This window comes from Talpa europaea (assembly GCF_964194135.1).
Source record: "Talpa europaea genome assembly, chromosome: 6".
In the NCBI taxonomy this organism is placed as follows: domain Eukaryota; kingdom Metazoa; phylum Chordata; class Mammalia; order Eulipotyphla; family Talpidae; genus Talpa; species Talpa europaea.
Window position 1 is genome coordinate 39,632,103 of NC_140072.1, and position 12,367 is coordinate 39,644,469.

Consider the following 12,367-nt stretch of genomic DNA (forward strand, 5'->3'; position numbering starts at 1 on the left):
ATAAACTATTGAATATCATGAAAACTAAAAAGCCCTAAGATTCTTACACAAGCAGCCAGAAAAAGACTTCTAACTACACCAATGGGTTGACCTGAAATCCTAGCACCCTGGGGACTTGCCTGGCCTGGGCTCTTCCTCATCCTGGAGAAACAGAATTGGTTCTTCTCTCAGTGAGCACAGCAATGAACGGTTGCCAGATTGTAAAAATACAATAGCAGACTGGAGGTTGGCTATTCATTACCAAAGAACATTGCAGTTGGAAGAGAAAATTCTGTCTACAAGGCTATAACTAGGAACCATGGTGGCACCCGGGGGTGAAGCACCTCACAGAGGAGGGGACAGCACAGGCTTTCTCTGCATGAGAGCAAGACCCAAAACAGACACTCTCTCCACAAACAGAAAACTCACCAACACTCCTCAAAACTGCTAAAGAAAAGAACCAAAATGAAGTATTAGCAGTTTGTTAACAAACACCAAATGCAAAACCAGAAAGTAAAAACCCAAGTTATCTTTTGTTAAAATACCTTTAAAATATTTGTTGAAGCCCCAACTACAGGGATGATTACTCTTAAAGGCCCAGTGTGCTAATTCATTACAGAGCAACATCAGTGCCTGCGTGCAAGCCCCAGGGAGCCTTTCCACTGGAGGGCAAGCCTTGTGGGCATTTAAAGGAAAGTTCAAATGATGAAAACCATTTCTACAAATTGATTTTGGAGGAAAAGACACCTTACGTATTTGAAAAATACTATAAAGGCATTTTGGGAATAGGTAGTTCTGAAGTTAACATAGAGGATAATAAATTATCAATATCCCGACCTTCCTGGGACAGAGACAGCCAGCTGGCACCCCCTCTTGACTGGTTTTCTCCTCCAGAACTCCAACACCATCCTCAAACTGCACGCTCACACCTCCACACAGCCACATGCAATGAGCAACAGACACGCGATCGCTAGCTGGCTGTGCAGAGCTGTGGTGGGCACGGGAAGTTTCATCCTCGTCATCGTTCCCAGAAAAACACTGGAGTCAGTGAATCCGCAGGCAGTTCGGGTCACCTGGTTTGTCTACCCAGGGAAGAACCCTTGATGGGGGTCAAGCAGGCTGTCCAGACATCCCAGATAACACTGCCCTGGCCTGAAGGCTAAAATGCCCCTTTCTAAGCACAGATCCTTTTGTTCTTCCTCCTGCAGTTCCCAGCACTCCTGTGGCTCTGGGCAACCTATGCACAGTCTGAATGGTGACTTCATGCAGAGCACACTCTTCTGCTTGTCTGCTCACCCCTCCATGCCTCATGACCAAGAGGCTCCTAGCTGCATCCCTCATCCCCGCAGCCCACTGACAGACAACCACACCTTACTTTTCACACCCTACCCTCAATCTAGCCCAAGGCCAATTTTCAAGCTGCATCCTGACTTTAGTCACAACAGCGCAGAGCTAAGTCATGGCTGTCTAGATCTGCAAGAGCTGCTAATACTCTCCACCTGACCACTTTGGCAGACTATCGTGATGCTCTCTTGTCTTTAGTTTCACCCTCCTTCAAACTTCCATTTTTAGTGGATAAACCTGACCCTTTTAACCCTACATTCTGCAGACTGTTCTATCTTCAGTGTTATTCCTTTCTACTTAAAAAAACATTCTATAACTCTCTTCTTTTCTCATTTCCCTAACTTTGCTCCACCAAGGTTCTTCTACTTAACCTCATTTGCTTTCATCTTTCCTATCAGCCTGAACACATGCTCAAGTCTTAATTGCAAGTTCTCTCCAAACCTGAGATCAGTGCTACTTCCCTACTTCACTGTCCAAGAATCTTAGAGGATCATTTACATTCAACACCTCTACTCTTACACTGGCATCCTTTGATCTAATTAAATCTTGGTGGGTGACATTCTGGAAGACCACCAAAGTCTGATCTAATAGCCTGGATTTATGGCTCTCTCCCCATCACTCCTGCTCTGTGCTCCACAGCACATAGAATAGGCTTATTCTAAGCATACAGGTATTACTTATTCCCCACTGTGCTCCTAGGCGAGGCCCACAGCTTCTTAGGGCCAGGCCTAGATCTGTCAGACCAGCATCCCTGATCACCAGTGCACAGCTTCACAAAAACCAGGTTGCCACTGAAGCCAGATCTCCCCCTCAAGCTCCTCTGTCCAAGATATCGAGCCACACCTCACTGTATACTTTGCACTGGCCTTTCCCACCCTGCCTACCTGGCAGTTCCCTGCTCAGGGCAGAAGTTGTGTGCAGCCCCTGTGTCTTTTTTTAAAACTGGAAATGTTTACCACTACAGTCCTTTATGGAAGGAAAAAGTCTCTTCCAGGCTTTGCACTTTTCCACTAGCTGACCAGGGGCTCTAAAGGGCAGCCAAGTCAGCAGAGATGCCACATCAGGTAGCTGCCTACAGCACCACTTTCAAGGTGGGGTTCAATTTGTAGTTCACTTTGCAGTGACAGGACCACTTACTGAGTGCCCTCATCACCCACCCAGCTCAGTCGCACACATACAGAGCAGCACAGGGTCCATAAGGCAGCTCTTCCAGCCACACAGAAGCAGATTAGATGGCTGGATGTTCTTGCAGTCATACTTCAATTTTCCTTTTAACCTAGAAAGCATCAGACACGTGTATAAGGGCCACAAACACCATTCAGGTACTTACTGTTTCTTGGTCTCTTCAAATTTGTGCAGCTTTTTGCGGAGACCTCCTGACTTAAAACCTTGGCAGTGTGCTGCTGGTGCTCCAATGGTGACGACATCATAGTTCTGATCTGAATGACAGAAAGCTCATCTCCATTACACAGGGCTCAAGCCTGTGGACAAGCCAGCTACAGGGATATGCACACAACTCTGCCCCCTTCTGTCCACTGCAAACCAGCTTGTGGTTCCCTTCATTCCATAGCTTGAGCTGGCCAAGGGCATGTGGGACCTAGCACCATCATCTCAGCAAAGAGGGATTCTAATGTCTCAGGGGGAGCTGGAAGGGGCCAGAGGCAATTGCCCAGCAACATTCTGCTTGAATCTCTCCTTTGGAAGGATGACTGCCAGGCAGCTTTATGCCACAGAAATACAAAGGAAGCTGGAAGGAGGAGAGACAAGAGGAAAGGGCTTATGCTCTTTAACAAAGACCTTAAAAACGTTTTTGTGATGTGTCTCTTGTCAGAGCTGCCCAGCAGAACACACAGTGAAGACCAGGGCAACTGTAAGGCAGCTCAGGGACCAAGTACAGAGAGAGAAAAGAAATGACATGTAATTCAACAAGAGGGACAGAGAAATAGTTACCTGATCCTCCATCGTCTTGAACTCTCATCCTTTGTATGTGCAAATTTGTGGGAACAAACTCTAATTTTTTATCTGCTTTCAAACTGCTTGCTTTAAACGAAGGACCTACAAAGTGGAATATGAGAAAACAAGGTCAACAGGTGTCCTGCACTCATGGATAGTGAGCAGACGGCAATACTGCAGGAAAGCAGATAGTTGTTGGTAACAATCTAGAAAATTCTGAGTTTCCCATGAGCACATTTCATTTCCAGAGAGCAGGTGGGTAACTTGACGAGAAGGCAGCTCGCTTGCCATGCTTCACCTTTCCATGATTCAGTGCTCAGCCGAAAGATCTGACACAAAGACATGATTTGGTGTAGCACAATGTTAGCAACTCTAGAGAAAGCAAATAAATCCATGCCGGGACTGCCTGTTCTAACTCTAGAGAATCCATCACCCAAGATTAAAGAAAATGGTTCAACTCTCTAATTGAACCACACATCTCAATTGTGAAAAGTGATGAAAAGGTTGCTCATCATCCAGATCTACCCGGATGAACAAATGCTTTATAATGTGTATTCTGGCCCTGAAACACAAGCTTAAACATTTTTCCTTGTTTATACTTGGGTGATTAAGGAGGCTGGACCATGTCATGAAACTAACTAAACAAAGAACCACATGCCCAGGAATGAAAGGGACTATAAATTAAACTAACAGTCCCAAGAGTAGAAGAAATAAATACTCCATATAGTGAAAAGGGTAAATTTATTTTGCCAAGATACAATACCAGCCTTTGTCTATTTTGCATTTTGTCACAAGACAGTGCTCTCTAGGGCCTCATACCAGCTCAGTGAGAGCCACAAACAAGCAATATTGCATCTGGGAATTTGCTAGAAATGCAGAATCCAGATCAATCTTTTAACAAGATTCTCCAGGGATTTGGATTCACATTGACAGTTAAGAAACTGCTCTAGAGGGCCTCCCCGGTGGCGCAGCGGTAGAGTGCTGGGTTGCGAAGCTGCCCGAGGCCTCTGCGGCGCCAGTTCGATCCTCGGCTGCTCCCCGGCCACCAGAGGAGGGTCCCACATGGCGCGCAGACCTCTCCTGCTGCCTGCTGCTCCCCTCAGCAGTGTACTTCGGTCCTTCTGCCTGCTCTGCTCCCCGCTCTGGCTCTGGTGAATTCTCTCACCCTCCCGCGCTTCTGACTGTACCCAGTGTATGTATAAACAAAACAAACAAACAAACAAATAAATAAATAAATAAACATGCCTCTATAAAAAAAAAAAAGAAACTGCTCTAGAAAACTCAAGGCTGTGTGAATTTCCCACTTTGCTAGGCAACAGAAATCCAGCATAGGTAAGTCCCTAATTCCTTCAGGCACATATCATTTCCAAAGAGCAGGTGGGTGAACTGCCATGTCTCTGGACATATACTTAGACCTTTTCTTCATATTCAGATTGAAACTAGGGCACCGTCATCTTGCCACCACTCCTGTATTTGGGTTCTTCTCAACCAAGTTCATGGGCAGGTTCCTATATTCTATGTCAAAATCACAGTAAGGGCTTCCCATAAGCCCTGAAATTCCTTTACATAGAGAGGAAGGAGGAAAGAATCTGATAATAGAGAATAATGAAAAAAATTCATTTCATTTGTAATAAAAGGGTAATGAGTTAAGTCTTCTAAATCTAGCCCCAGAGTGTTTTGAGAACCAAATGGTAACTTTCAAGAAGGTAAGTGGTTTTATTTCACTTTCTCTTTTGAGCCTTAAAATGGAGCATTCTACCTAGATAATTCATATGTTCAAGACAAGTATCACTGAATATTTAAACTAGTAAACCACTTTGTCTAAAGGCATATGCCTACACCCATCCTTTTGGTCCTTTCATTAAATTAGACCAAGATGAAGAAATAAGATAATCCAACAGCCTGAGATTCTGTCTCTCCTAAATTTCATCCTACTGTTGTTTTGGCAGATGACACTATAGAAGGAATTTTCAATGCAATTCACAGATTTGTCTCCTTAGTAAAGATCTGAAAAACCCATTTTTGAAAGAATTCACACCTACATGAGAATCTATTTTTAAAAATCCATCAGAGTATTTTTCAGTGAGAGCATTTAAGCAACCTGGGCTTCCAAACTTCTAGCTGAGAAAATGGAGAGATGAGGATGAGATCCAGCACCCACCTTTGTACTGATGCAGGTCAGTCAGGTTCTCCTGATATGTGAGGATGATCGTCTGGTACTGAGTGACAATTTGGCGCCGCAGACTCTCCCAGCAAGGGGACAGCTCCCCCAGCTCCTCCAGTTCACATACTCTGCAATCAAGACACACACATCAGGTTGAACAAACAGCTTACTACTTCCCTGGAGAGACACAGGCATCCTAATAGACCAGAACAAAATGCGCATGGAAGTATCATTGATGCCCAGTGAAGGCACAGGACAACAGCAACACTGCCAGTCTAGCGGGCCAGCAGCGGGCAGGATCATAGACCACTCCGGGAATGGGTACATGGAAGGCAGGACTGACAGGGGAAAAGCGCAGTGTGTTACAGAAACTCAGTCAAAGGTCCAAGGAAAACTAAGTGGAGGAGGGGAGAGGAGGGAGATCCTAGGGAATGGGCCACACAGACCAAGGCTTGATCCGTAGCCTGTCTGTATCTGTGCAGAACAGAACACATGAGTACTGGAGCCCTATAGTTGACTGCTCCAAGGCCACTTCCTACTCAACTCTCTCTCCGCTTTGGACTTTTAAGAGATAGTTTCCCACTGCCTCCCACGTTCTGGTGAGGTCTGGGCTTTTTGTTCTCCACTAATATCAGAGCTGCAGAATATACAGCGGCTCAGCCGCATCTACAGGATGTCCTGCTGCAATGCTACAGCCACAGAGTCAGTTTCAGTGTCATACTTTCAGGGTATGGGAGGAGGACTATGGGGAACTAGCACTGTGGCTATGCTTCATTTTGCTGTCTCTATAAGTAATGAACTGTTTAAATCTATAGTGGGGGAGGCAGAAAGAAAAAAAAAAGGATTTGTTATTTCCAGAAAAATAAAAGCTGTACAAGAACTGAAATAAGAATTTCTTAGCTCAGCAGTAAATAATAGCTACATAATCAGAAAAACTGAAATACAAGACACATGTTTTTTAAAAAGATAGCCATATTCGGGAAAATGAGGAATGGGAAAATAAAAGTGACCTAAAATCCACATCACAGGAAAGCAGTAGTTAATCCCTAGAATTGGCTAAGAGAGTACTCTATGCACACAGTTAGAAATACAGCAGCAAACACCGAAACAGCTAAAAGTGGTTGCTTCTGGGAAGCAGGTCAGAAGGTAGAGGGCCCCAATACTTAAATATTTTGTTAAAGGCATTTTGGTATCATTCGGCTTTTTATACTGTGGATGCTTTCTTTTGAGGGGGAAGTAAAGCTAATGTTATAATTTCATGAAAACCTTCAGGAATCTACTAAATTGTTCAAAGTTTAAAAAAAGTTGTGCTGGGCCTCCCTGGTGGCCTAGGGGTTAAGTCTCAGTGCTATCACCTCTATGGCCTGAGTCTGATTCCACACTAGGGAATAACCCACATGTGGCACAGCAGACCTCTCCTGTCTCACCCGCTGCTCCCCTCAGGAGTGTATTTCAGTCAATCAGCCTAGTCTGCTTCTCACTGTCTCTAGTGAATCCTCTTGCTGCATTCCCTACCCCACACACATCTGGCCTACACCCCAGTTCTTCTACATGAAAAAAAAAAAAGTTGTAACATTTTGCTATTATTAAATGAGCAAAGTTAATGTAAAAGACCCAATGCAGGCAAGGCTGTGTGAAACCGATGTGCCTGTACAATGCTAGTCAGATGGTCCCTGACCTCAGAGCTGCTCATGAGCACCTGGGCCCCACCTGACTCCCTCTGCCTGTGCTGCTAGCCCTCTCTCTGGAGGTTCTTGCCCCTGTGTTTCATGTGTCTCCTTACACTTAAACCAAAAACCCACCAAGTGACTGAGCCTGAATGTTCCTCCTTCATCACATGCAATCTGCTCTCAGAATGTATAACTCAACGTGTGTCAGCTTAGTGTCACCATCTCACAAAGGTCTGCTGGACCATTCTGATTCTTTCTCATAGTCCCTTTTAACTTCCACGTGCTGCTGACACATCTGGGACTAAGTGTGTAACCCTCTAGTTCTGTTAGTATCTCTCATCATCTGGCTGGCTCACCAAGAAGCCTCCCACACTGAGCAAACACCGCCACATGGCTGGTTTGAAAAATAACAACAAAACCACTGAAACCACAGTGTTTGTTAAATGAATAGACTTTCCAAAGTTGTAAGTACTGAGAATTATGCCATAATTAAAAATTATAACATGCAAAATGAAGATATATGGAAAAGTACATTGTAGCTATGTAAATATGTACAAATATGGAAAAGTTGTAAGGAATTTTGAAAAATTAAAATAACTAAAATATATACCTATAGAGAGATAAAACAGCTTGTTGCCGAAGTATTGCTATTTTTCTCTCATATAAAATAACTGTATCAAAACTAATAGGATTCTGGATGCATTGTGTTCTCTTGTGTTCTTGTTATATTGTGTCCATAATTAATGCTGCTTTGTGAAAAGGAGTAGAAATGACAGTCTGAGGCAAACAGGATATGGACTCTGCAGTGCCTGAACTACCTCTCAGGTCTCTCCCTAATGACAAATGTATTGGGCCAAGAGATGCAGAGAGCCAGCATGTCCTGGCTGGTTACATTCAGTCTTCTGGAGCTGAATGGAAACCACTGACCCAAGCAGCTACAACCAGAGAATGACCAGCCATTTCTAACTTTCTATGCTGAATGAGAGCAAAGGGAAGATGCGGGAGGGAGGGAGGAGGCAATAGGAGCTGAACATGCTTCTGGTGTTTCAGGCACATTGTGAAGTCCTCACACAGAAACCTTGTCACACAGACACAAACTGAGGCTTTGGGTAAGCCCAAGCCACAGAGCCAGCAAGTGGTAGATGCTGGGTTTGCATCCTGACCTATCCATGCAAGTGCTCTACCCATTGCATCTCAGAACTTTCCCAAAAGTAAGGGTGTGCACGGTAGACGCATGATGGGTGGCTGACCCTTCCACTGGCCTCACCTGGCTGCATCTTCTTCCAGAAGGAGCTTCACGAACTGCCGGGGCACATGCAAGGAGAGCACACTTTCTGCCATCTGCTCCAGGATCCGAAGGTGGTTGCCATCGGTGGTTGGGAATCGGTACATGCGGCAGATGGCCCCGCCAAACACTGAGGTGGGGTGGTAGGGGAGACAGAGGCTGTGTGAGCTGGGTGCTGACTTGCTGTGCAGGTCTTCCTCCCCAGGTCCTCAAGGGTGTTGAAACTCTCAAGACTTCTTACTGTTCATCTCAAGGGAATTAAAACACTTAAACCAGGGGCCTCCCTGGTGGCGCAGTGGTTGAGCGCTGGGCTACGAAGCTGCCCGCAGCCTCTGAAGCGCCAGTTTAGGCCGCCGGTGAGGGTCCCACATGGCGCGCAGACCTCTCCTGCCACCCGCTGCTCCCCTCAGCAGTATATTTCATCAGCCTGCCTATTCCACTCCCTGCTCTGGCTCTGGTGAATTCTCTCACCCTGATGCGCTTCTGTCTGTACCCATTGCTTGTATAAATAAATAAATCTTAAAAACAACTTAAACCAAAAACCCAAGTGACTGAGCCTGAATGTTCCTCCTTCATCACATGCAATCTTCTCTCAGAATGTATAACTCAACGCGTAAGGGTTAGAGCAGGGAGCTTATCAGTCACCAAACCCAGAATGAAACACATTGGAAGGAGGAGGCTCTTCCTTGGAATATTACTGTTTTATATGCTAGCAAAAAGAACAGCATATTGATTGGAAGCAGAGAGGAAACCATCAGGGTACATGACAGTGGCAAACAGCAGTTATGGAGGAATGGGGAACATGGGCTTGAGTGGACATGCACAAGAGTGGCAAGGGGACCAGCAGAGGATGTAGTTTACCTGATTTCAGTAAAGTGTCTTTTCTCAAAGAAGCATATTTGGATCGGATTCCCAATGCCTCAGTCAAGCTCTCATCAACGGGCAGAACCATCTAGTAGTAACATGTACAGAAAAACATAAAGAAAACTATGAGACTACTCCAGAGCTCTCAGGAGAAATGATGGCTACAGACAGCATAAAAGATCTCTTAAAATAAACTACCACCATTAACTTTATAAGGAATACGCTGCTCAAGTCACAGACAAATTAGTCCACATTCCATTCTATTGAAGAGATATGCAGATGTGGAGTGTGCATATCTGGGAGTGAAAGATAGTAAGAAAATGCCAACGATAATCTGGGTCTCCACAAGCCACTCCTCTTCCTTCCTGACAGCAGCTCTACCCACTCTACAGGAGGTCACTGACATGCTCCAGGGCTGCACTCCCTAAAAGATACGATCTCTACTTTGAAAAGTGCTTGGGGGGTACTGGCATGTCCTGCAGGGGCTGCATCAAATAGCAGGTCCTGCCTTTCCCTTCTCCAAGCACAGAGGCAAAGTCCAGCTGGACACGCCTCCTTACTCCTTCTAATGGAGAGGTGGTGGGAGGTGGGCTCACCCTCCCATTCACGGTGTCCAGAGACCGGGTCACAGGGGGCCGCTGGTCTGATTTCTCCTCCATCTGCCAGCCGATCACAGTGATGTTACCCACACGGTCACTTTCTGCAGACCTGCAATGAGCAACCTCGATAAGTGTTGCAACTGCACTTCTTTTGCTGCTTAAATATAAAGCTCAGTCATCCTCCATTGTATAGGGGTCCGGAGAAAACAGAATCCAGCCAGCTGGTCAGTCAGCCAGTATCCACTGCATGCACTAGCTCCAGGGGAAATACTGATGAGGGCTGCAAGGGAAATGGACACAGCACCAAAGACAAGCATGGGTGTGCCTGGAGGAACAAATGCTCACTGGGGAACTGCCTGTCAGAAGCAGGACTAACCCTTGCCCCAGGGACATATCTCAGACTCAGGACTGGAGAGCACCCTCTTCTGGCACTGGACTACTTTCTGCTTCTTCCCACCTCAAGTTTTGATTAGTCCCAAAGCCTAGGCCTGAATGACAATAAGCTTAGGTCACCAAGAGTTTCCCAAAGCTTCTGAATCCTGACATGTTACAGCTGATGCTATACCAGGTCTAGTCAGCTTTACCCCTAGGGCCCCTCAAAGTGGCAGTCAGCTGTCTGTGGCCATCTGATTCATCTGGGGAAGGTCCAAGGACACCCTGAAACTTCAGGATTTTTATTTAAGATGTCTGACTTAGCTAGGCTCTAAATTTTAATGTGGTCACATCCATGTACCATCTCCTTTGTGGCTTTTTCTGATTGTTCTTATACTTGGAAAAGTCCTTCCCAAAGCTATCTGTTCAATAGTTACCGTCAGCTCCTTTAAAAAGGATGCTGGCCATCCTAAACTAGATTTAGTTCTGGCCTAGGATATACCTTAATATTTTTCCCTAACAGCCCCTCCCCCAACATTATCCCTCTAATTTTCCCTAAGACTCTGCCTTTATCCTGAGTCAGATTCTCCATGCACACTAGGGAGCTGCAGGGCTCCCATAACGTCCAATGTCCACAACCCTATCATTGAAGGAAATTAATCTTCTGTGATAGAATTTTGTTCGCTAATTCTGGACTATTTTCATAATTTTTACATTTTTTGGGGGGGGGCGGGGAAGAACACCATGTCAGGGTTTAGGTATGAATACTCCAAAAATTAATTTGGGAAGGGCTTTCACCATGACATCTTTCATCTTCCCTCCAGAGATACAGTGGGGTTTCCTCCCTCTCTTCTCCCTTCCACAAATATTTATTGAGCGCTAGACACTATTCCCGGTGCTCAGGATAAAGCAATAATGCAAAACAGATTATAATTCCTACCTTCTGGGAAATTCTGTTCTATTAAGGAGGGGACAAATAATAGTCACTAGATATGTATGTAGGTTTAGCACTGAATAAAGCTGTGCTCTGTCTCCTATGAACCCTACACATTTCCATTTCCTGATAGGCCCTTTGCTAGGTCTTTTACCTTGCCCTGATGATAACCAAGCCCCTTTAACCAGTCTGGGAAGGGGCAGGGTACTCTCTCAATATAAGAAATGGCATCTTTCCCCCTCTGTTTCTGGACCTCATAATTCTACATTCTGTCAAAGGAACAAAGTTAAATACCAACCTTAGTGTTAAATGCAACCTATGATGCCTATCCTGGAGCAGATCTTTGACAATGAATGTTCCAGAGCCCAGTAAATACATCTGAGAAAGAGTGGAGGAGAGATACAGTATTAGTGTGTTCACTTTGCTAGTGGTCCAATTACCAGGTCCCAGGAGAGTCCAGTTGGCTGGTTCCCACAACACATCTGACCCTCATCCTCATCTCAGAAGTCCAACAGGGATGCTCAAAAAGAAATTCCCCAAGGCAAAGAGGTTTGCACATCAGTTACTTTGTGAGCCAGTAGTGAATCTTGTGTTCAGTTCTCACTCAAATGGTTACAGACTTTAAAAAGGGGAAGAAATGTAACATGTTTACTTAACTGTTCCCTGAGATCTATCTTTGACATCATACACAGAGAGTTTGATTTGTGTCATCTGATTGATAAGAGAGTCTTGAAAAAAGGCAATACTGCTTAGAAATATAGGATTGTTGGTTCCCTAGAAAAGAGAATAATCAGAATACAGTGTTAGGTTTATAAACGTAATTGCTTTTGAAATACATCAACATTGCAGAATGAGAAACTATCATTCTTACTAAATTTGATCTACGCTAATGCTAAAGCAAGCTTAAATGTATGCATACAACCAAAAACCTGCTTTCTAAAAAGGAACAATGCACAACAGAATATTCTAGATACAGACATAAAATGGGCCCACCACACAAGCTGTGCCCAGAGCTTATTGCAAGGGCTTCTCAAACTCAGGAGAGCTTTCAAAAACTGAAACAAGTAGGGCCTGATCTTTACAAGGTGGTCCTTTTCTGAAAAACAGTTATTTTCTAATTGCAGGTGGCCATTTTGTGGCAGCTTAGTCCTGTCTCTCAAGCCCCAAAATATATTCTCTTCTTAGGCAGTGGTTAACTGTCTC

General features: G+C 44.8%; 1 protein-coding gene across 8 annotated transcripts in view; it reads right to left on the minus strand.

Annotated features, from left to right (window-relative positions):
* The window catches only part of INPP4A (inositol polyphosphate-4-phosphatase type I A), a gene marked incomplete at both ends in the record, with an annotated part of 73,381 nt that overhangs the window by 39,869 nt on the left and 21,145 nt on the right, over positions 1-12,367 (minus strand). For 3 of the 8 annotated variants that reach the window (XM_084235878.1, XM_084235873.1, XM_084235876.1), the window contains 9 exons: positions 409-423; positions 2,654-2,762; positions 3,274-3,378; positions 5,438-5,568; positions 8,378-8,525; positions 9,257-9,347; positions 9,856-9,967; positions 11,463-11,542; positions 11,822-11,938. In XM_084235878.1, coding sequence (XP_084092004.1) covers positions 409-423; positions 2,654-2,762; positions 3,274-3,378; positions 5,438-5,568; positions 8,378-8,525; positions 9,257-9,347; positions 9,856-9,967; positions 11,463-11,542; positions 11,822-11,938 — 908 coding nt within the window. Of the gene's footprint in view, positions 1-408; positions 427-2,653; positions 2,763-3,273; positions 3,379-5,437; positions 5,569-8,377; positions 8,526-9,256; positions 9,348-9,855; positions 9,968-11,462; positions 11,543-11,821; positions 11,939-12,367 lie in introns of all 8 variants that reach the window. The other 5 variants (XM_084235880.1, XM_084235879.1, XM_084235874.1 and 2 more) reach the window with 2 other exon arrangements.